This window comes from Monodelphis domestica, chromosome 6, assembly GCF_027887165.1.
Source record: "Monodelphis domestica isolate mMonDom1 chromosome 6, mMonDom1.pri, whole genome shotgun sequence".
Lineage (NCBI taxonomy): Eukaryota > Metazoa > Chordata > Mammalia > Didelphimorphia > Didelphidae > Monodelphis > Monodelphis domestica.
In genome coordinates, this window is record NC_077232.1 from 6,575,774 (window position 1) to 6,599,168 (window position 23,395).

Consider the following 23,395-nt stretch of genomic DNA (forward strand, 5'->3'; position numbering starts at 1 on the left):
TATCAAACAAGTGAAGGAGGAAAATTTCTGCCATCTCCTCTTAACCCAGAATTTGTTAGTGGAAAAACCCTTGATTGCATTCCCAAAAGAAACATGGAAACACCTGGAAAAATTGCAAAAGGAGTTCCAATTCAGACTTAAAGAGCATCATCTCCATGAACAGGACATACAGCTTTTCTGTAACCCATTTTCTGTTGACATTGAAAATGCAGATACAATATACCAAATGGAACTGACTGAACTGTAGAATTGTGACTCTCTGAAAGACGCATTCAAGTCAAGCAGCTTGCCTAAATTCTATGCATCTTTCGCCTCTGAGACATATCCTAATCTCAGGAACCATGCACTCAAAATGGCAACTGTCTTTGGCAGTACTTATGTCTGTGAACAGACTTTTTCCAGAATGAAACATCAAATCTACTACCAGATCTAGACTAACTGATGCACACTCGCATCGTTTATTATGGCTAGCAGTAACATGTGGAACCGGACATTGACCATCTCATTAGCCAAAAGCAGGCCCATAGTTCCTATTGAAATATTGGTCAGTTTGTTGATTTCAATTTACTTGTTCTTTATTTTAAATATTGTATTTGTCTCCCCCCCCCCTTTTTTTTTACTTTAAAATAAGGTATGTGCAGTGTGCATAGGGATTTGTTCATAGTTTTTTTTATAGTCTGGACCTCCAATGGTCTGAGGGACAGTGAACTGGCCCCCTTTCTAAAAAGTTTGGGAACCCATGCTCTAATTGTTAGTGTTTTGGAGTTTTTTTATATGGTTATTGATAGCTTGGATTTCTACCTATTTTATGTCTTCTATTTATTATTTATCCATTGGGAAATGACTTGTGATTTTAAATGACTCAAGAAAGGGTCTCTCAGTTCCCTTAGATGGCTAAAAGGGCCCTTGATCAAAAAGGTGACTCTGGCTAGGCAAATGGGGGAGATTGCTCCATTTTACAGATGAAGTCATTTTGGACTGGAGTTTGTGACTTGTCCAAGTCACATATATTAATGATAGAGCCAATATTTGAATCCAGGTCCTCTTGCTCCCAGTATTTGTCTGCTTCCTTACACCATGATGATCAGCTACTTCCCTCTTTGGGGCTCTAAGGGACCAGTGGTAACTGCCTGGTCTTGAAACCATGTGGGGCCTTATTTCTTGTCTCCGTAGGAAAATAGCTTATCCCTGACTCTGCTTTTCCTGGAAACAGGCTGAAAAGACCAGGTGGGAGGATGAGATGTCTATGCTCTGTTTCTGGAAATTCTAAGCAAAGTGGAGTTCCCAGGCAGCCCTGCGGTTTTCCCAAAGGTTCATGACAGGTCTCACTCCTGGCTGGGCTAAGGGAGGCAGGGTTTGATAGAGGAAGATGCTGGGGGGCCTGACTTGTAGGCAGGTCTGAGCTCTCCAAGGGGGTGATGCTGGGAGAAGGGGAGCTGAACGTCAACTTCCTTAAATGGGCATTTTGAAGGCTCTACTGGCCAGGCCTTTGGGGTACTGGCATTGCCTGGTGGTCCTCATCAGCCTGCAGCCCATCCACTAGGATCTTATTCGGATTCTCTCCCTTAGGCCATGAGGTGGTTTAGTGGACACACCTCACAGGCTCTCAGTTCCCTTCTTGGTCTGCCTTTAGCCCCAGCTGGACCTGCCTTGCACCTCCTCCCTTTTTTCCTCTTCCCTTTCAGAGCTTTTGGCCCAGAACCCCAGCATGAGGGAGGAGGACAGGAAGTTGCTTCACAGCAGCCTTCATTCTCCTGACTTTACTCTTGGCCCTGACCTAGACTTTCAGTTGTCTGCTGGGCAGCTGGACTTTGGCTCCTGGGGCCAGTGACCTGGGGCAGATCAGGAGCTCCTAGTGAGCTGGCCTCCAGTATACCCTCCCCCATTCGCTCCTACCCTCAGCTTCCCTTCCAGGCAGAGGCAGCTCCATGCCCTCAGCCTGGGAGAGATGCTCTGCTTGGCCCTTAGCAGAGTAAATACTGGGTGAGGTGTCCCCGCTGGTGGGATGGGGCAGGCTCTCTGTCTAGTGTCTCGCCTTATTCATTAGGTAAGCATTAATGCTGGCCCTACCGCATGCCCAGTCAGGCCCTCGTGGACGAGAAACTCGGCAGGGCTGGGCGCCTAGCAGCCTCTCTGGGCCTTAGAACTAAGAATGGGGGGTGCAGAGCTCAGCAGGAGCGCGCTCCAGATGCTTGTTTGGGCCTCCTGTCTCGAGTGGGGGCTGCAGTGGAGAGAGCTGGGGCAGCTCTGCTGGGAGCGAGACTGTGTGGATGAGCGGGAAGGTCCCTCCTGGCAAGGCTGTGTGCCTGCCAAGGGTTTGCGGGCTGCATGTGGTGGGTCACGGGGAATGTGGGCAGCATCAATCCTTACAGGCTGGCAGAGATGCCTCTTGGCCCCATGTAGCAGGTGATGCCCAGGGAGCTCCTTCCTCCCTGCCTGCCCGAGGTGCCCCAGGGAGCCCGGGAGCTCCTGCTCGGCTTTGCCCACCACAGAGCTTTCCCCGTCCACAGACCCCCACCTGGTCTTGTACCTGTCTCAGCAGCTGCTGTCCAGGCTCCCAGAGTAGTCTTGGTCTCAGTTTGATCCTGGCCAGTGTCTCGGCCTGTTCAGATTTGTGACCTCAGTGAATGGAAAGGGACCAACTGGCTGCCCAGCCACCAGTGACTGCTGCTAGGGAGAATCTGAAGATGCCTGAGACAGTCTGCCCGAAGGGATTGTCAGAGGGAGCCCGAGAAGGAAGAAGGCTGTCCCACACAGAAAGATTTCATGGGGGGGAGTGCTGTGGGAGTTGGTCCTCTAAGAGAGGGTCAGGTTTGGGCATGAGAAGGGGTCAAGGGAATGAGAACAGCCCCGGTCAAGTTGATAACGGTTTCAGGGCCAAGCCAGGAAGCCTCCTTTTTGAATGTCTTTCCCTGATGGAATTCTCTGATCGTTGTCTTCTCTTCTCCATCTGGGAGCTGTTCTGAGTGATCCCTGACTTGGATGTTGTAGAAAGAATTCATGTTTCAGGGGAGGGTTGAATTAGGTGACCTCTGAGGTCCCTTCCTCCTAGCATGACCAAGGATTTGCATCCTCCGCTCTGAGATTTCCTTCAGTTTGCCCTCGAGGATGGGGCTTGTTTGCATTTTGTCTCCTCCAGTTGGAATGTGAGCTGTTGGAGGGCAGGCAGGCAGGACATGCTGTTGCCTGTCTTTGGATCTTCAGGCCCATGAGTGAGAACTGAATAAAAGTGTGCTGACTTGGTGGGAGAACACACCTCTTCTGAGATAGAAAAAAGGCAAACAGCACCCTGTGGTTTGGGGGGATCTTTGAGAGGTGGGCTGTACGTGGGGAGGAAGCCCTGTCATGCTGAGAACACGTTCAGTGTCCTATCGTGGACCCTTGGATGTCCCATACGTCCCTAAGCCTCCGTTTCCTCCTTAGTAAATTGGGACTGATAGCCTTTAGACTCTCTTCCTCTGAGTGGTGAGAGCCAAAAAGGATCTAGAGTCTCTAAAGCATTTTATAAATGACACAATGCTCCATAAGAGTCAGCAATGGAAAAAGGGGGCAGCCGGAGAGAATTCCGGGCTCTGACTGTGTGCCTTGTCTCCCTCCTTGGGCTGCCCATTGGCTCTTCCATGTGAGGACCCAGCCTGACAAGAAGTGTGGACAGCTGGGTCCTGAGCAAGGGGGAGAAGATGATGGAGACAACAAGGACAGAGAAGATATCTACAGCATACATCTGAAAATCCTTGAATACTAACTTAGACAAGCCAGTTTGTGAGGGAGGGCCTAGGGGAGACCAAGAAAAGCAGCATGTTACAGGAAGAGAGGGCTTCGGAGTCAGGGGCAGGGGAGGGGAGAGGGCATTCCTGGGCTGGGGCTGGAGGCTTGTGTGGGGCCCTGGGGGCAGGGGGGAAGTAATGCCCGAGAAAGGAAAGCCAGAGGGATTTAAAGGCAGAACAGAGGCCTTCCTATCTTCCTATCCCTGGACTAGACCTTCACAGAGTTTTGACAACTGTATGTCACTAAATAGACACAAATTCACATTCCACAAATGTGGACTTTGCATAAAGAATTCTGAAAGAAATCTGCGTTCCCCAAAACACCCCTGTTAACTTTCGGTGCAGCAGCGTGCTCTCCCCTGCTCCTGCCCCTTGGCTTGGCACTCCTCAGCCCCCCAAAACCAGAACCGAAAAACTGACAAGGAAAGGCTCCTGTGGGGGCTGGATCAGAGAAAGAGACCTTTGCTTTATTCTGCCCTTTCCCATCTGTTCTCCTCGTGTCTCCCCTTGCCCCACATTTGCCCCCCCCAGGTGTTCTTCCTCTTAGTTCTGGCCAGCTCCCCCTATGCTGGCCCCCTCCCTCTACAAGTGCAGGGCCCCTTCCTGCCCCCCTCCCTTCACTGTCCATGGGCACATTTGCAATATGGAAAAACCACTTTAAGCAGGACAGGCCATTTCCAGAAGCAAGAACTGTATGTAATTGGTTCCCTTTGTCATCCCTTTTATGCATTTAAAAACATTTTCCTGAAAAAGGGTCGACAGGCTTCACCAGCTGTCTGCCACCCCCTGACTATGGGACTGCAGGAATGCTAGAGGCAAGAGGAAGGATCCCTAGGTGAGCTCCGCTGCTGCGGGAGGGCCCTGGCAGAGAATCTGTGGGCATGTGGGCAGGGCCAGGCATTTCCTTTGAGCCTTCTCCCAGCCCTCGAGGTCAAAGGAACTTTCTAGACCATGAGGCAGAAGGTGAGATGGGGCAGTGGGTAGCCCAAGGAGCTTGGAGGCAGGATGGCCTGAGTTTCGGTGGAGTAATAAGAGCGCTCAGCTTCTGAGAATTGGGAGAATAAAAGAAGGTCTTCTTTCCAACGTTCTTTGAGGCCAACTACAAATGCTGGTTATTATTACTCTATTCTTCTTAGAATCTAGTTGTAGGGACACGAGAACAGGCCTAGAGAGATTAAGGGTACAGCCCCAGTCACGCAGGTAGCAAAGTAGTCCATCACCAATCTGAGCCCCAGGATCCCTCCCTACCTGAGGCGGAAGCTTCTTTCGAGGTCATCTGGACAGACGCCCCTCTCCCCTCCACTGGCCAGTAGAAGAAATGAAGTGACACCAACAGATAGCTGCCGCCGAGCTTGGAGTCGAACCCTTTCCTCTAGCCCACTATCATGCCCTGGACTTTCTGAGGCATGGGCCACCTCTGCTGCTGCTTCTGCCAAGACCTGGCCTGCTTGGTGCCACTGCAGGCTTGGGCATGCCTTGGTGCAGCCTGGCTGATTTTTGTCCCCACTTGGTGTCACCTGGTCAAATCAGGAGCCTCCCATGGAAGAGGCAGGAGGAGGCTGGGGGCAGGTGTGAGGAGGTTGGGGTTTCAGCGACTTTCCTAGTCGTCCTCGCTCTTCTTAGGGTGGGCATTAAAGACAGTTCTTGGGCTGAGTTGAAAGTCTGCTTGGCTGCCAGTCTGACCACCGAAGAGAGTGGCACGTCTGAGCCCAGCTAGAGAAGGAAGTATAGATGAGGCATACTCTTTCGTACAAGGCTTGAGGTGGGATAGAGTTGAGAAAAACGCCTCCCCAGGTGCCCAAGAAGGTCTTGCTGAGTGACCAGCCTCGAAGCCGTGGTGCTCTAATCACATTTTCTTCCCCTTCTCCCTCTTTCTTTTTCCACAGATGTTGAAGTTTCATTTGGCCCAAAGGGGCCTAAGGCTCCTAAGTATCCGACATGCCTCCATGATGCCCCCCTCAAACGCCCAACACATCAAGTACAAGCCCATCAAGAAAGTCATGGTGGCCAACCGAGGTGAGGGAAAGATCCTACCTCCCTTCCCAGCCCGCCCTGACCTGGGGCCGATGCCCAGGAATCCCTTGGCCCTTCCCCTCTCCTGCCCCACCGCCTCTGCCCATCTAGTCTTTGGTTCTGGTCCTTCCCAGGTGAGATAGCCATTCGAGTGTTCCGGGCCTGCACGGAGCTTGGCATCCGCACCGTGGCCGTGTATTCCGAGCAGGACACTGGGCAGATGCATCGGCAGAAGGCAGATGAGGCTTACCTCATTGGCCGTGGTCTTAGCCCAGTGCAGGCCTACCTGAACATCGCAGACATCATCAAGGTGGCCAAGGTAAGCAGAGTGGGAGTGGGAGGGCTGAGGGGAATGGGGAGCTTAACGAAGGGGCTCTGAGGGTGTGCATCCCCCCTAACTCCTGCCTTGGGCTTCCCTGGGCAGGAGAATGATGTCGATGCCATTCACCCCGGCTATGGGTTCTTGTCGGAGCGTGCTGATTTTGCTCAGGCCTGTCTGGATGCTGGGATCAAATTCATTGGCCCCAGCCCTGAAGTGGTGCGCAAGATGGGGGACAAGGTGGAGGCCCGGGCCATTGCCATTGCTGCAGGTAAATGGTGGGGCCTGGGGGGGGGGGGGAGAAGAGGAGCTGCCCGTGAAAGGGCCTCAGAAAGGCAGCGCCTGAGGGGATTGCAGCGGGAGGATCCCAAGCCTTGTTACTACAGAGGTTCCGTGCTTCTGTCTTTCCACAGGTGTCCCAGTGGTTCCAGGCACAGACACCCCCATCTCCTCCTTACACGAGGCTCACGAATTCTCCAAAACCTATGGCCTCCCAATTATCTTCAAAGCTGCCTATGGAGGCGGGGGTCGTGGCATGAGGGTCGTACAAAACTTTGAGGTAAACGAGTTGGGGGATGGAAGCAGAATTATGGGAGTCAGAAAGACCCGTCTTTAATAGAGCCCATCAGGGGTTTTACCTTCTCATACCTGAACCCTCCAAAAACCTTGACCCAGAACGTGTGGAGTGTCAGGGCAGAGCTGTGGGCAAACCCTAGCGGAAGGGGGCCAGGATGGGTTGTGAGACCTAGAACTGGGGGGACCAGTCTCTGCCTTGCTCCCATGCTTCAGGAATTGGATGAGAATTTTAACCGGGCCTATTCCGAGGCCCTGGCCGCCTTTGGGGATGGGACTCTGTTTGTGGAAAAATTCATTGAGAATCCACGCCACATTGAAGTGCAAATTCTGGGTAAGTACCCCTTCCGTGGGCACTGCCTTCTGTCCCTGAGGAGGCCCACTCCAGAGCAGTGGCCTTTGGGAATTGGGAGCAGAGTGAGAGCCTGGACACCCCTTGGCTTCCCTCCACCGTCCTTTGTCCTACAGTGTCAAGAGCAGAGCTCAAAAGGCCTCTTTCAGGGCCGGGAGCTTCAGGGTGGTCTTTTCGGGGCCTGGTGAAGGATTCTTGGGTTTCTGGCAAGTAGGGGGGACCTTGGGGAGATTTGGAGGAGTCACCAACTGAGGAGTGAGCCCAGCTGTGTCCCTACCTCCAGGGGACCAGCATGGGAACATTGTGCACCTCTACGAACGGGACTGCTCGATCCAGCGGAGGCATCAGAAGGTGGTGGAGATTGCTCCGGCCACTCTCCTGGACACCCAGCTCCGGAATCGCCTGACCAGTGATTCGGTCAAGTTAGGCAAGCAGGTGCAGAGTCAAAGGCCCAGTCAGCCACCCAGCCTTTCCGCCTGGGGCATCTGGGAACAGGTTCCAGAGGAGCCTGGAGGGCGCAGTTGTGGGGAGCCATGGGGAGGTGTTGGAGAGAGGGGGAAAGGATACCTGGGCTCTCCTAGCTTTGGGGCCATCAAGAATCCCCCAAGGCCAAAGAGAGAGCAAAGAGGCTCCTCAGCTGCTGCTGGCCCTGCCCCTCCTCCGCCACTGCCCCCTATGGTACCTGCCCTATGGACCCCACTCTAATTTGGTTTTTCCAGCCCAGCTTTAGTTTAACCTTTAGAATTAAAAAGGGAGTAAAGCTCCTGGAAGAAGGCCCCACGAGGCGGAGTCTGAAGATCAGCCTTCCCCCAGGAAGACCATTCTCTGCTCCCCTCCAGTCTGAGGTTTATCCGTTATGGCCCAGTGACTGGCACTCTTAGGTCACCACCTTTCAGACTTCTGGCCCCATGCAGCAGCTGAGACCCAGGGAGGCATGGCCACCCGGCAGGCAGCACTGTGGGTGCTGGATCCCAGGCTCTTTGACCCCCAAGCCAGGACTGCCCCTTCCTCAAAGGCCCCAGTAGCCTTCCTTTCCCTCAGGGCCCTTGGCTCAGCAACTGGGGGCACATTCCCAAGGGGGCTTCAGGGGCAATCCCGGCAGCCTCCCTCTTCCCAGGCTTCTGCTTTCCCTCTTAGTGCACTGTATTGAGCCTCTGGTGTTGGCTGGAGGAGAAAAGGCTTGGGGTTATGCCCTTCTGGCCTCGCTTGTCTGGCTTCCTGGCCTCACTGGGCTCTTCCCACAGGTGGGCTATGAGAACGCTGGCACAGTGGAGTTCCTCATAGACAAACACGGCAAACACTATTTCATCGAGGTCAATTCTCGCCTACAAGTGGAGCACACGGTCACCGAGGAGATCACCCAGTGAGTGTGGGGAGAATGAGCGAGCCAGGGCTGCCCCAAGGGAAGGGGCCCGGAGGTGGGCCGCAAGCCCCCAAGAGCCTGATGGCCAGGTGGCCCCAAGGGCAGGCACCAGCTTTGGTCAGCAGGGAGCTGTCCAGGAGCCCAGGTGCTGAAGTATGCAGCCCCAGCTGGAAGGCCAGCTTCGGGCGCTGCCTTTCTGGATGTCTGTCCAGTTCAGGGTCTAAGGGCCCGAGGGCATCCTGACTCCCCAGGACCCAGCCAACCTTCCTCCCAGCTCTGCTGTGCTTATGGGGAAACAGCCCTCAGGCCACGTGAGGCAGAGTCCATCCCTGGTTCACCATAGCCCCCTGGTCAGCAGGCTGTTACTGCCCTTCTTCAGTAGGATTCTACTGGTGACCCCCTGGGTGTTGGGTACAGAGCAACAAGGCAAAAACAGAGCAGTTCTTGTATTCCAGGGGCTACATTCTGCCTGGTGCCCCCTTGGTACAGGGCACTTTGGGGGAATGGAGCCAGCAGACATCCTGGTGCCCTTGCCTGGGTGCCTCCTCCCTACCATGGCCCAGGCCTAGCTGAGCTGACAGGGAGGTTGAGGGGGAGAAGGAGGAGAACCATGTCATGGGGTGGGGGTGGACCCAGGTAGATCTCCGTTTCCCTGGGCATTTCTCCAGCTGCTATTCGGTCTAATTTTGACTCCTCTGAATATCTCTCACTGCTGTCGTGGGAGGCAGGAGAGGGTGGGCACCGATGGGAGCCAGTAGCTGAAGAACCGGGTCCTATGCCACAGGGCCAGCAGGGGAAGGAGAGGTGCCTGGACACCAAGGGGCTGGCCAGGCTGTGGATTTCCTCCACCCCTTTCCCCCAGTGTCTGGTTCTGGTTCTATTGCTGATTAGCTATTTGCCCTGGGGCCAGTCACTTCCTGGCTCTGGGCCTCAGTTTCTTCATCCGCAGGATTGTCTTGGTTCATCCCAGATGTTTTTTCCCCTCACTCCGGGCTAGAGCACATGTGACTGTCACCCCCAACCCCCAAGGACTCACCCTTCTGTGCTCACTCTGCTGCCCTTTCCTGCAGCGTAGACCTGGTCCATGCCCAGATCCATGTAGCTGAGGGCCGGAGCCTGCCGGATCTGGGCCTTCTGCAAGAGAATATTCGAATCAGCGGTTGTGCAATCCAGTGTCGGGTGACAACAGAGGACCCGTCTCGAGGCTTCCAGCCAGACACTGGCCGGATCGAGGTGAGGAGTGCCGAGTTTGCCTTCAGTCACCTGGTGGCCTGGTGGCTTCATTCCCTGCTTGTCGTAGGCGCTCCTTTTATTCAGTTCCACAAGAGGCTCGCTCGCTCGCTCGCTCGCTCAGGCTGCCTTCCTGGAGTTTGCCGTCAAGCTGGGGGCACAGACTCCCTGCCTCAGGCTGGCTCCTGCCCGAGCTGTGAGCACCAGAGGGCGGGGGGGACACGATCTGCAAGGCCAGTAATGGCAACCCCCTGCCCCAGCGCTAAGCAAACATCCATTCGGGGGTGGCCAGATAGTCCAGATGATGCTCAGCAGATGCGCCAAGTTCTTAATTGAACGATGGTCAGACCAGTCCAAAAACCCAAAGAGGGCCAGACTGGAGAAGCCTCCCTTTTGTCTCTGCAGAGGTGAGGGGCTGTGGGTGTGCAGTGTAGCATGCAGACCCTGTGAGATACAGGGAACAGGTCAGTTGGTTTTGCTGAATTTGGTTATAAAGGTTTGTCATGAGGAAGAAGAGAGATGAAAGATTAAAAATCTGCCCTCCACACCCCAAAAGCTCCGTCCCAGGGCAAGTGACTCGGAAGCCTGAGAGGAGCAGATAATGCTAAAGGTCCAGCTGGCAGATTGCGGACTTGGCTAAGGGAGCCCACCGGGGCCTGCTGAGGTCAGACACCCGGCTCCAGGCCTGGGGACAAGGGATGGCAGCCACCCAGATCCCTCTGATGGAAGCAGAGGGGCAGTGAGGACAGAGGTCACCAGGGCTTCCTGGTCACTGGCCTGCTTGTCCCTTGTTTGCACATGGCAACGGCCCCTGAATCCATCCCGTTCTGCAATCAGCCCTCAGCCTTTATGGTTCCTGGTGCCCTCTGAGGCCTCCCTCGTTTGTTCTCTGAGTGATGCACCCCTGGGCCCCGCTCCCTCCCTTCTGTCTCTCACCACGGCTAAGAATACCTCTGTCTTCTGTGTGTCAGCAGAGCAGCTGCCAGCAGAGCTCTTGACATCTCCCCCATCTGGCCTGGCCCCTCGGGAGAGCCCAGAGAGGAGAGGAGGGTCTGCAGAGCAGGACCCTGACTGTCTGAGAGGAGACAGGCCAGAGGCCAGGCCCCGGGGGAGCCCCCTGAGCCTCAGTTGCTCCAGCTCCCGGGGCCTTGGCCAGGAGGCTGTGCTTCTCCCTCTCCTCCTCATAGCCTGGCTCACCACAAAATATTTTTAGCTGACAGTTCCTGCGCTTACTTGAGTGCTTCCCCTTAAATATTTTATTAAGTTCTTCTTTATTGAACACAACAGGCCTCTGCCCCCGAAGGATGGAGCACAGGGCATTGGGTGCCTCCCTCTGGGGAAGTCGTGCTGTGGACCCCTCCCTTGCAACGGCAGGCTTGTCTGTGTGTGGATGTGCGTGCTTACCTATGTGTGTGTCTGCCCCGTCTATCCTTTGGCCTCTGGCTCTGCCTGGCACTCACTCTTACGGCTGCTCTGTCTCTTGGAAGCAGATTGTCTCGGCTTCTCTTTATTCATCAGCCCCAAGAGCTCGGCCCTCCCAGCCTCATCCTGGCTGCAGCCTCCTGCCTGCCTGTCTCCCAAGTCTCTTCACCAGCTTCTTATCCATCCATTTTCCCCAAGTGCTGCCCGTCTTGCTGGCCTTGTTCTCCTTTGCTATTTCTCCGTCTCTCCTTTTGCTCTTCCTGTATTTGCTGAGTGTCCCTCTTTGCTAGGAAGATGACAGAATGCCCAGAGCTGGGTATTGGGCTTACTGCCTGGCCCTTCACTCACTCTCTGGGTAAGGGCCTCAGTCTCCTCTTCTCTAAATGGGCTCCTCCAAGGCCTGGACACGTCTCCCGGCCTTGGGCTGTCGGCGGTACCCCCCTTGTTTTCAGGAGAGAGGAGAGGGGCCAAGAAAGGCCCAGTGACTGACCCTCTGAGCTCTTGCTCGCCCCATCAGATGGCCTTGGCTGAGTCTTCTTCCTTCTGGCTCCAGTCCTCCCACCTCTCCTTCTGTGTCCCCCCTTCATCCTGGTCATGGCTCCCCTTCGCATGGGGGCATGTGTGGAGGGGGGTGTCTCCTCAGATTTCTTCCTTTCCTTCTGGGGAGAAGTAGTATCTCCAGGCCCGATTCCCAGATCTCAAGCTCAGCCCTCATGTCTCCCGAGCTCCACTATCTGACCAGCTAGAATGGAACGTTCCCTCCTGGCCCCAACAGCTCATTTCCCTTTCTCGCAGCCCTTCCCTAGTCTTCCCGACTTACTTTCACGGGTGGCCCTGGCCTTCCAGTCACCTGTCCTCCAGGCCACCCCTCACCCCACAGGTTCAGGCAGGAGCCACATCTCGAGGCTTTGGCCTTCTTTCCTTGTCCCCTGGGGTCTGAGCCATGACCGTGGCCGCTGGGATCTCTCCCTACTTGGGTCCATCCTCCATTCAGCCACTAAAAGGATCTTCCTGAAGCTCACATCTGACCGTGTCAAACCCCACTCAGTAAACTCCCTCTAGGAGCAAACCCAGAATTCTCTGTCTGGTGCTCGACACCCTTGATCCCCGCTTCTCCTGTGTCTCTGCTTCTCTCTGCCTCCGCTGTGGTCCAGCCGGGACCCCCCACTCCTCCCCTGCCTCCACTGTGGTCTGGTCGGGACCCCCCTCTCCTCCCCTGCCTCCACTGTGGTCTGGTCGGGACCCCCCTCTCCTCCCCTGCCTCCGTTGTGGTCTGGTCGGGACCCCCCTCTCCTCCCCTGCCTCCACTGTGGTCTGGTCGGGACCCCCCTCTCCTCCCCTGCCTCCGTTGTGGTCTGGTCGGGACCCCCCTCTCCTCCCCTGCCTCCACTGTGGTCTGGTCGGGACCCCCCTCTCCTCCCCTGCCTCCGCTGTGGTCCAGCCGGGACCCCCCTCTCCTCCCCTGCCTCTGCTGTGGTCCAGCCGGGACCCCCCTCTCCTCCCCTGCCTCCATTGTGGTCTGGTCGGGACCCCCCTCTCCTCCCCTGCCTCCACTGTGGTCTGGTCGGGACCCCCCTCTCCTCCCCTGCCTCCGCTGTGATCCGGCCGGGACCCCTCACTCCTCCCCTGCCTCCGCTGTGGTCTGGTCGGGACCCCCCTCTCCTCCCCTGCCTCCGCTGTGGTCCAGCCGGGACCCCCCTCTCCTCCCCTGCCTCCACTGTGGTCCGGCTGGGACCCCCCTCTCCTCCCCTGTGGTCTGGTCGGGACCCCCCTCTCCTCCCCTGCCTCCACTGTGGTCCGGCCGGGACCCCCCTCTCCTCCCCTGCCTCCGCTGTGGTCCGGCCGGGACCCCCCTCTCCTCCCCTGCCTCCACTGTGGTCCGGCCGGGACCCCCCTCTCCTCCCCTGCCTCCGCTGTGGTCCGGCCGGGACCCCCCTCTCCTCCCCTGCCTCCTTGCTGTTCCTTAGACCCAGCACTCCCGTTGGCTTGGCCCGGCTGCCCTCCATGCCTAGAACACTCTTGGCTCCCTGGCGTCCCCTCTCCTGTTCTCCCTCTGCTAGTGCCCCCCCTTTGAGGTGACCCCCACCCCACAGAGTGCTTCAGCTGTGGACTTCCTTGCTGGCTGGAGTGTGAGCTCCTCGCAGCCCTGGCCCTTAGCATGGTGCTTCTGCCCCCGGGACCTGGGATGCTCTCCCTCTTGGCTTCCCTGGCCTCCTCAGCTCAGCTAAAAACCCCACCTTCTCCAGGAAGCCTTCCCGAACTCCTTTAACGCGAGTCCCTTCCTTCTCTGGAGGATTCCCAGTTTGTCCTGTCTGTCGTCTCCCCTATTAGCCTGGGAGCTCCCTGAGGATAGGGACTGTTTTTGGACTTTCTTTGTATACTTACTAGCTGTGTGAGTCACTTAGCCTGTTTGCCTCCGTTTCCTTACCTGTAAAATGGGGAGAATTAGAGCACCCACATCCCAGGGTGGTCGTGAGAATCAGCCCAGGGTCTGGCACAGACTAGGCAGCTGGCGGCACTCTAGAGGATGGATACACCTGAACTCCAGTCCTGCCTCAGACCCTTCCTAGCTGTGTGACCCTGGGCAAGTCACTTCACCCCCATTGCCTACCCCTTATTGCTCTTGGAACCGATACACAGTATTGATCCCAAGACAAAAGGTCAGGGTTTGAAGAAAAAAGAAAAGGGGTTCATGAATCCTCGGGAAGAGGGATGGATGGGAAGGAGAAAATCGAGGCCCTTCAGGCACAGAGCAGGTGCTCGCTTCACAGCTGCTTGTTGACTGACGGATCGTGTCTGTGCCCGTTGGTCCTGGGAGGCCGGGAGGGCCCCGCATGTCAGCACAGATCCCCGCGTCACTGTCTGCCTTTTCTCTGGCAGCCTCTCCTCCCTATGGGCTTCTCTCACCGAGCAGGAGGAGGAGGAGGAGGAGATGCGGGGGCTGGGAAAGGGGGGGCCCTGGGTTCATTGCAGAGTGTCACGAGCCAAAGGGAAGAAGATTTAACCCTTCCGGGCTCTGGAGTCCCACCCAAGGACCAGTCCCTCTCCTCCCCCTCCCATTTGAGCCCTCCGGTTCCTTTTGCCACTGACTCTGCCCTTATTTCCACCAGGTGTTCCGTAGTGGTGAGGGGATGGGCATCCGCTTGGACAACGCCTCTGCCTTCCAAGGGTCAGTCATCTCCCCGCACTACGATTCCCTGTTGGTCAAAGTCATAGCCCATGGAAAGGACCACCCCACGGCGGCCACCAAGATGAGCCGGGCACTAGCCGAGTTCCGGGTCCGAGGGGTCAAGGTGAGTGTGGCCAAGGCCTGCCTTGTCATGTCTGTCTCTAGGGCCTTCCAGGGTCGCCGGGGTCTCCACACACTGCTTGATGGCTCGGCACCAGCCCTCTCTCTCTCTCTCAAGCGGGGCTGCCTCTTGGGACCTCAGGGCTCATCTGGCCGCTTGTCAGACCCAGGCCAGGGAGCTTTTCCTGAGTGATTCTCAGAAGGCTGCCCGGGCAGGCTGGGAGCCTCGGCTCTGCCCCCAGGGAGGGGCCTGTGGACAGCAGATTGCCAGGTAGCCCACTGGGGAAGATGGCCGCAGATGCTCTAGGGCGCTCTGGGCCCTTCGGATCCCATCTCAAGAACTCTGGCCATCCCCATGAAGCCTGGGGGGTACTCACTATGGGGCTGGCATGGCCTCGCTCCCTCCCCTCAGCCCTTGTCTGATGGTGTCCTAATTGTTTTCTCTGCCCTTTGGGGGGAACAAGAGGGGCCCTTTGTATATCCGGTCTCTGCTTGCCCAGGCGGCCCAGGGCGGGTGCTGCACGGCACAGCATCCCTGCCGTGGCACTCATCTCCTCCCCTCTCCTTGCTCGGCCCGGCACGTGTGGCCGTCTGTTCCTCCTGGGATGGCAGCTCGCCGCCATGGTGGCCGAGGCCTCCCTTCTCTGGCTGCGGTGATGGGTGCCTGAGCCCCTGTCAGCATGGCACACCACAAGCCTCCCTGCTGGCCTGGCTCGGCTTCCCCCCCAACCTTCTTCTCCTCGGGGACATCCCCGGGCCTTGTGGCCCCGTATTCTCCCCGCTGCCCTGTGGCACGACGGCTTCCCTGATGTCCTCAGGAAGCATCTGCCAGGCTGGGGTCATCAGGCAAGAGAAAGCCCAGGAGAGGGCAGGGAAAGGCGGAGCAGGCTGCCCGACACCCCCGGCTCCTCCGGCTCCTCCTGCTGCTCCTCCGTATCTTTGGGAGGCGCTTTCCAATGCTGTGTGTGGAGGCCGTCCAAAGGAGCGAGTGGCAGGCCCTGCGAGGAGTGTGCCTGGCTCGGCCTTTGGCTCCCCAGCGTCTCCTCTGACCTCGGCCCGTGCCGCCAGCCAGCGTTCCCAGGGCCTGTGCTCTGGCCACTTCCTCCTCGTCCTCCGTTCTCTGGAAGGTCTCGTCTGTGGCTGAGGTAGCTGGTTAGCCAGACAGGCAGGCAGGGAGCTGTGGGTGCTTGGCCCGGGCACCTCTCGGCCTCCACTTGTTTCAGTATCTGGCCCCTGGGGTCCTCGTCAGCACAGGGCAGCCAGGAGTGCCCTGGGAAGGCAGGGCCCACGTTCGGGGGCCGTCAAGAGCCAGGCGTCCCCGTCTCCCAGCACAGGCCAGGCTGGAGCAGATCCCTTCAGACCAGAGCCCGGCCATTCTGGGAAGGACTTCTCTCCTACTCGTGCCCCTTCGGTGCCGCCCAGGCCTCTGCGGGGCCCTTCTCTGGGCCTGGTCCCCGCAGCCACCTCCCGACCACGGACGAGGCCGAGCCCAGCTTAGGTGTCCCTGGCATTTTTATTAAGAATAAAAACAGGAATCCAGGCTAATTCCCTGTAGCCCGCTGCCCCGCAGTGCGCGAGCACCTCTTATCTAGGCTTTCCAGCCCCCTCGCCCACGGCTGCAGGGGGACAGGATTAGGGAAAGGTGTTTTTCTTCCCCAAATTACGAAGGGGGAACTGAGGTACAGAGAGTTAAAACTGGGACTGAGCCCCAGAAATCCAGGCTCCTCAGCCACGGAGCGCTCCCTCCACTCCGTGCGCTTCTCCCCACTGGTGTCTTGGCCCCGCGCTCGAGGCCTGCTCTGACCGCCGCCCCTGCCAGGCTCTCCGGGATGAGATGTGACCCCAGAGACGGGGGAGCTCGAGAGAAGGGAGGCCCAGCGGCCCCCTCCTCTTTCCTGTCCTTGGCCCTGGAAGCTCGGGCCTCCTCCTCCCTCACACCACGCTCTCCTCCAGTCGCTCTCCGCTGCCCCCGGCCCCGCGGCACGCAGCCCCGAGTAACCCGCCGTGAACCGAGTGACTCCGCCGGGTCCAGGCCCCACCCAGGCGCCGGGCATACCCGTAGCAGCCGCCAGTCTCTCCCAAGTCCAGGGAGCAGCTCCTTTGGGGGCGGGGCGGGGGGCTCCGGGGAGGGTGGGGCTTCGGGATGGGGCTGGGGCCTCCGCCGTTGGTTTGGGAGTGCACGTGGCTGAGCTTGAGCGGGAGGCGGGCGGCCCCGGCCCCCCGGCCCCGAACCAGCAAGGCCACCGTGAAGACCAGTAAGGCAGCCACCAGGACGCCCCCCACAGCCACAGTCAGGGTCCCCCCGAGCACGTGGGCCTGCAAGGCGTGGCACAGGGGCATGGCTGGCAGTGTAGAGAAGTGGGCACAGCCCAGCAGCCTCGTAGCCGTGAGGTCAGAGGGCACAGCAGCAGGTGACAGGGCCAGGAGGCAGAGGTCGTAGTCGGCCCCGGGCACCAGGTGCTTCAGCAGGAAGTGGCGGCTGGAGGCGGGGATGATCCTGCGGGGAAGGACAGGGTCAGTGGCGCCAAGAGCCTCGCCAGGCGCGCCCACGGTGGGCCCTCCTGCTCAGCTTATGTGTGTGCGCATGCGTGCATGCGGAATGCAGACAGGTGGGAGGGGGAGGGGCAGAGGGGGAGGGAGGGGGGCGGCTCTCACCGGTAGATGAGGGTCTCGTCCTCGCTGCTGTTGTACTGAATCTGGAACATCCAGATGGGCTCTTCGGGCCGGCCTGGGCCCCAGCTCACCAGCCCCGACGTGGCGGTCACTTCGGACACTTCCACCGTGGGCCCCGCCTCCTGGGTCCCTTCCCCCTCCGCAGCAGTCCGGGCTGAGGCTGCGATGTCCGAGGGCCCCGGCCGGGCCCCACCTGCGCTACCGTTCCCGCCGTGGGGCAGGGCCAGCACCCGCAGCTCCACCCGGGCTGTGGCCTCCCCCGCCGCGTTGGTGGCGATGCAGGTGTAGTCGCCAGCGTCCCCCGCGCCCGTGACCCCGATCTCCAGCGTCCCGTTGGGGAAGGCCTGGGCCCGGGAGGAGTTTCCCACCAGCCGGTCGTCCGGCCCCACCCAGTGCATGGTGGGCGCGGGGTCTCCCAGGGCGCGGCAGCGCAGCAGGGCCCGCTGGCCCTCCAGCACCCACAGCCGCTGCGTGTGGCGGGCGATGAGCGGCGGCTCGCAGGAGAACTCGCCCTCGGGCACGGCCCAGAAGTAGCGGCCTGCCAGCCCCGGCGGGGACGCGCACGTCTCCAGGTCGTCGGGCCGCGCCAGGCGCCGCAGCCACAGCAGCTCGCAGTTGCAGTGCAGCGGGTTCCCGCCGAAGCTGAGCACCAGCGGGCTGGGCGAGGCGGCCGTGTCGAGGCCTCGCGAGAAGATGGGGTCGGGCGCCAGCGTGGCCAGGCGGTTGGAGGTCAGGTCGAGGCGGGAGAGCTGGCCCAGCTGCGCGAAGGCCCCCGGGGGCAGCGCGTCGATGAGGTTGTGGTCCAGGTTGAGCGTGTGCAGCACCAGCATGGCGCCGATGCCGGCCCAGGGCACCTGGCGCAGGTTGTTGTAGGACAGGTCCAGGTCCTCCAGGCTCTCCAGGAAGTCGTCGAAGGCGCCCGCCGCGATGCTGCCCAGCTGGTTGCTGCTGAGGATGAGGTGCTGCAGGTTGATGGGGCCGCGGAGGCTGCCGGCGCCCAGCTCGGCCAGCCGGTTGCCGTCCAGGTGCAGCGAGCGCAGGCTCTCCAGGTCCCCGAAGGAGCGCGCCCCGATGCGGTTGATGGCGTTGCGGGATAGCGTCAGGTCCACCAGGCCCGTCATGTTGCGGAAGTCCGGGGGCCCCAGGGCCTGGATGAAGTTGTCGGCCAGCCGCAGCTCCACCGTGCGCCGGTCCACGTTGGGCGGCACAAAGAGCAGCCCTCGGTGGGCGCACAGGGTGCTCAGGGACTCGGAGAGGTTCTGGCAGGTGCAGGGGAGGGGGCAGCCCAGGGCCCCGCTGGCCAGCAGCAACAGCAGGAGCGGAGAGGCCATGGTGGGCACCCTGCAGCGGGAGGGAGGGGAGACTGGGCACCGGGACGAGGTGGCACCGCGCGCGAGCAGAGGTCAGGCGGGAGGAAGGAAGGGGCTCCCTTGGCACCGGCTGCAGCTCCTCCTCCTCCCCGGGCTTCGCCGCGGGCCAGACCCGGGGAACTTCTTCCCGGAGATCTCTTCGGAATCTCCCCCCTCCCCCCACACTCCACCCCACCCCCTCCCCCTCCCGGGGCTCCTCCCCGCACCTGCCTCCTCCCCCCCTGCCCCGCTCCGCCCCCGCCGCCCCTCACCTGCAGCGGGGCGGCCTCCCGGCCGTAGGTCCCTCCCCGGCCCAGGCTGCTCCTCCTCCTCCTCCTTCTCCTCCGGGCTCAGGGGCTGCGGCGGCTGTGGTCCAGGCGGTCCAGGCGGCGGCTGCGGGCCGGGCTCCCCCCTGGGCCCCCGCACCTCCCGCTCGGCCACCCGCCGGGGCGAGGGCGGGGGCGAGCTCCAGGGCTGGCCGCCGCCCGCAGGGCTTGGCCTGGGGCCCAGGCCCTCCCCATGGCGCGCGGGGCTGCGGCCCCGGACCCTGGCCCTGGCCTCTCGGCTCCGACTCCGGCTTGGGCTCCCGCTCCGGCTTGGGCGCGGGTGGGGGACGCGCGGCGCGGGCACGAGGCGCGCGCGCTGAGGGGGAGGGGGCGTCGGGGGACGCGCGGGGATCCACCTGCGCCGGGTCCCAGCCGCCCGCTGTCACTTGGCCACGCACCCCCACGTCGGTCCGCGCACCGCGGCGCCCAGCCGGCCCGGGCTGCCCCGCGCGATCGCGCCCTGCGCCGTGCCGCAGTCTCAGCAGCAGCGGCGGCAGCAGAGCCGCACCCGCTCCCACGCTGGCGCCCAGCCTCCTCCCGCCTGGGCGGGGTGGGGGGCCGCAGCAGCCCCCAGCATCACCCGGAGCCGCGGGCCACGGCCACGGCCACGCACACACGCTCACTCCTGCTCCCACTCTGAAGGTCACGATCGTTCTGCATCACTGAGTCACGTGGTGGCACACCACCGGCGCGGCCGTACACACTCACCGGCCCGGCCCCCGCCCGGCCCGGCCAGCCCCCAGACGCCGCTCCCCTTCCCCTGCCGAGGTGACAGACGCCCAGGGCGTGGCCCGACCCCGCAGCCCCTTCCACACCCTGAGGTGGAGATGCTCGCTCTTCCCCTCCCGAGCGGTCTGTGTGCGCGCGCCAGTGCGCCGCTAGGCAGGCTGAGGCGATTTCCCAGCAGGCCCTCTTCTCCCCTCCTCCTCCTCCTCCTCTTCCTCCTCCCGGCTGGGCCCCCAGCCCCCAGGCACAGCCCCGGCCTGACCCGCGGCCTTCAGGCACCCCCTTCTGCCTTACTCCAGCTGCTTCTGCCCGCCCGCCCGCCCTGCCTTCTCCAGGCTCTGAGGACCCTCCGCAGGTTTTGCTGGGCGGTTCACTCTGTGGGCTTCAGAACCCCTCCCCCGACCCCCCCTTGGCTGGTGCTGCCCCCGTTCTGGGTTCTGTGGACGTTCTGGTGATCCCCCGCCATCCCGGGAAGAACGATGTGTCCCGGTGGTGTCCGGCGCAGTCTGGCGCAGCCGCTTTGGGAAGGCTTGGAGGAGCCCCCTTGTGACCCCATCACAGTCAGCCCCCCAAGGCTGCTCCGAAGGGAGGCAGGGAAAGGCCTTTCTCAGCTGCTCCAGTGGGGCTCCGCAGCTAGTTCTGCACACTGTTGAGGTCACCTGGAAGGTTCCAGGCAGAGCAGAGGTCAGCCATGACAGGAGAGGAGGATGTGGCAGTCCCTGGGCCCAGGGGACTGCCCAGGCCTCCCGGCCACTCCGTCTCCAAACACCCTGGGCCAGAGTTCTTCCTCTGGCACCTTGCAGGGATTCTGGGAGGCTCCGGGGTACCTGGGGCAGCCTCTGCCCCTGCCTAGCACTCCCTGGCCTTCAAGCTGCCTGTTCACTTGCCATTTTCCTTCCTTCCCTCCTCCCTTCCTCCCTTCCCTCCTTCCTTCCTCCCTTCCTTCCCTCCTTCCTTCCTCCCTTCCTTCCCTCTTCCCTCCTTCCTTCCTTCCTTCCTTCCTTCCTTCCTTCCTTTCTTTCTTTACCTCCTTCCTCCCTCCCTCCCTTCCTTCCCTCCTTTCTTCCTTCCTCTCCCTTCCTTTCCTCCTTCCTTCCCTCCTCCCTTCCTTCCTCCCTTCTTCTCTCCTTCTCTCCTTCCTTCCTTCCTTCCTTCCTTCCTTCCTTCCTTCCTTCCTTCCTTCCTTCCTTCCTTCCTTCCTTCCTTCCTTCCTTCCTCCCCTCCCCTCCCCTCCCCTCCCCTCCCCTCCCCTCCCCTCTCCTCTCCTCTCCTCTCCTCTCCTTTCCTTTCCTTTCCTTTCCTTTCCTTCCCATTCCCAGAGAGCTCCCCCCACCCCTTACTAGACCAGAAAAGGCATCACTCCCAAAAGGGAGGAAATACATGGATCAGCTGTGGCTTTCTTCTTTCTCTGGGAGGCTAGTCTTTTTTCTAACCCTTTAAAGGTATCCATTTAAAGGATCAATTTGGGCAGCTTGGTGGGGCAATGGATTGACTGCTAGGCCTAGAGGCTTAATTGGGGCCTCAGATGCTTCCTAGTTGTGTGACCCTGGGTAAGTCACTTATCCCAATTGCCTAGCCCTTACTGGTGGGCTATCTTGTAACATCATATCAATTCTAAACCAGGGTATCAGTTATTGAAAAAAAAAAGGGGGCAGCTGGCTAGCTCAGTAGATTGAGAGCCAGGCCTAGAGATTGGGAGATCCTGCGTTCAAATCTGGCCTCAGACACTTCCCAGCTGTGTGACCCTGGGCAAGTCACTTGTCCCCCATTGCCTAGTCCTTACCACTCTTTTGCCTTGGAACCAATACACAGTATTGACTCCAAGATAGAAGGTGAGGGTTAAAAAAAAAGAAAGTATCTATTCTAAGACTGTAGTTGAGTGATTTGCCCAGATCACACTGCTAGGAAGTGGCTGTGTCCAGATTTTGAACCCAGATCCGCCTGACTCCAGAAGTCTCTTCAAGGGCTCTGCTTCTTCCTGGTAAATGAGGTCCCTCCCAGTCAGATGCTCTGTGTGACATCTAGCTGCCCCAGTTATGTTTGTTTGTTTTGTTTGTTTTTTAGTTAAAGGAAAGCCAAGGAAAAGAAAGCAAAAATTCGCTTCCCTCTGCCCGCCTGAGCCCACCAGTCCTCGTTCTTTCTTTGGTATTCTGATAGTGGTGACCCGAGTCTGTTTGCTGTGCAGGTTCTGCTCCCTCTTTTCTGATTCAGGTCCTCCTGGGTCTCCTGAGACCATCCCTCCCTCTCATCACTTCTTAGGCACAATAGTATTGATGGGGGAGCAGCACAGCCAAGTCTGTGGCAGGGTCTTGTCCCAAGAATGGGAGACTCAAACCGTTCAATCTAGAAGTAAGAAAAGAACCCACTTGACAACGTGCTTTTTGGGGGTGTCATCGCCTAAGAGCTGGAGCAATCACAGATCACACTTGGCCTATTGACTGGGGTCTCAGAGCTTGGCATCTGCCATTCCAAACTCCTAGATTGGGGGCTTCTTCTGGAGTGCTGGAGACCCCAGTGCCCAGGTTCCACCTTGTCATCCTTGGTCAGCGTGGGAGAGGCCTTGTTGCCCTTCTGGGGCGGGGGCTTTGGGGTACACTGGAGGACCACGAGAGGTAACTGAGGTTGTGCTCTTAGAAACAAGCGGAGGAGGCCCAAAGCCGATGCCCAGCATAGAAAGGTACAGATCCAGGACGCCGAGTGGGTGGTTGAACTATCTACAATTCGTGCTTGTCTAATGCGGAACAGGACAGGTTTGGCAGTTGATGTTAGTCTGAGGGTCCCACTCCTATCCCTGCCCCTTCCTGCCCACTGTCAGCCCGCATCAGTATTTCTTCTCCTTCACAGCCATCCCCCAACTGATGGACATCCTTTCAGTTGACAGTTCTTTGTTTTGGTGTTTTTCAGTCTTCCAGGTGGAAATCTAGAGAATTGGTGCCTTTGATGGTATCAGAGATTTAGAGCTGGGCAGTGACCTTAGTGTCCATTTGGGCCAACTGCCTCCTTTTCCTGATGAATTTCCCCAAGGGAATCAATGTGGCAGGCCCTCAGACTCTGAGCCCAGCACATTTCCCACAATGCCACGGTCTTCATTGGCATTATCCTTTGTCTTGAGAATTGATCCCTCCTTGTTTGCATGCGGTGTCCCAGATTTCCTTTGTTTGGTCCAGCAGCCACCACTCTTCTCTGGAGGTGTTTCTCCTTTCTCATGGAGCATGGCAGGGACCAGGGTGTTACGTTCCAAAAGTGATGGTCTCCTGGGGGGAGGCCCCTGAGAATAGTCTCTGATAGAAATGCTGACTAGTCTCTTCTAGTTTTCATCTATTTATTATCTTCACAGTTTTACTTTAAAATGTTGTTGGAGTGATTTAACTACGTCTCATGTTATTTTCTCCTGCTTTGCATATCTGCTCACAAATCTTCCATCATAAGGTTTTGGAAATGAGCTTATTTTTTAAAGTAGGGTCGCTTCTGGTGGCCACTTTTCTGCATTTGCTGGCATTAGTGGTTTCAAGGCTTGTTGAGCCTCCTTGTTGTGGTGATCGAATTACTCTGGTTGAGGTTCTGCAGGAGGAAATGATGATCTCTCCCAGGGATGTCTTTTCCTTGATTCTCGTAACACCAAGAGCTTGCCTGAATGGTTTGGGGGCAGGTGTGGACCTTGGAATCTGCTGCAGAATTTCACCTTTGTGCTAACAAGTCTGGTTGGAAAGCACACATACAGCTCACAGCTCCCCTTGTCCTGTTACTTACTCTTCTTAGCGTCTCCTTAGTGAGTGCTATGGCAGTCTCATCCCTGCCCAAAGAAGGGGACGGCTGAAGGTCCCAGGATTAAGGCTCCAGGGGCTGCTCCCGGGCCAGATGCTCTCTGGTTCCCCACTTGGCACCCTGCATATTCTCACCTGCAGGGCAACCAAGAGCCACGGGGCTATGTGGGAGGCCTACATGTACCCATAACCAGTGTAAGAATTTAAATTTAGGTTTTAGGCTAAATGT

At 58.9% G+C, this 23,395-nt stretch overlaps 2 protein-coding genes across 10 annotated transcripts in view; one reads left to right on the plus strand and one right to left on the minus strand.

Moving 5' to 3' along the window:
• PC (pyruvate carboxylase) overlaps window positions 1-23,395 on the plus strand; it is a 90,195-nt gene that overhangs the window by 57,608 nt on the left and 9,192 nt on the right. For 7 of the 8 annotated variants that reach the window (XM_056801258.1, XM_007502652.3, XM_056801259.1 and 4 more), the window contains 9 exons: window positions 5,654-5,783; window positions 5,915-6,099; window positions 6,205-6,370; window positions 6,513-6,658; window positions 6,889-7,006; window positions 7,308-7,459; window positions 8,269-8,387; window positions 9,458-9,620; window positions 14,150-14,332. In XM_056801258.1, coding sequence (XP_056657236.1) covers window positions 5,654-5,783; window positions 5,915-6,099; window positions 6,205-6,370; window positions 6,513-6,658; window positions 6,889-7,006; window positions 7,308-7,459; window positions 8,269-8,387; window positions 9,458-9,620; window positions 14,150-14,332 — 1,362 coding nt within the window. Of the gene's footprint in view, window positions 1-4,488; window positions 4,603-5,653; window positions 5,784-5,914; window positions 6,100-6,204; window positions 6,371-6,512; window positions 6,659-6,888; window positions 7,007-7,307; window positions 7,460-8,268; window positions 8,388-9,457; window positions 9,621-14,149; window positions 14,333-23,395 lie in introns of those variants that run through there. The other variant, XM_001364491.4, reaches the window with a different exon arrangement.
• On the minus strand, window positions 15,823-19,706 carry LRFN4 (leucine rich repeat and fibronectin type III domain containing 4). Of its 2 annotated transcripts, XM_056801272.1 has the most exons (3): window positions 18,623-19,706; window positions 16,984-18,342; window positions 15,823-16,825 (listed from the first exon to the last, which is right to left on the minus strand). In XM_056801272.1, the coding sequence occupies exons 2-3, from the start codon at window positions 18,330-18,332 to the stop codon at window positions 16,261-16,263; spliced, it is 1,914 nt and encodes a 637-aa protein (XP_056657250.1). In that variant the 5' UTR covers window positions 18,333-18,342; window positions 18,623-19,706; the 3' UTR covers window positions 15,823-16,260. The 2 variants fall into 2 exon arrangements, with proteins under 2 accessions (XP_056657250.1, XP_001364599.2); XM_001364562.3 differs by lacking the exon at window positions 18,623-19,706 and having other exon boundaries at window positions 16,984-18,535.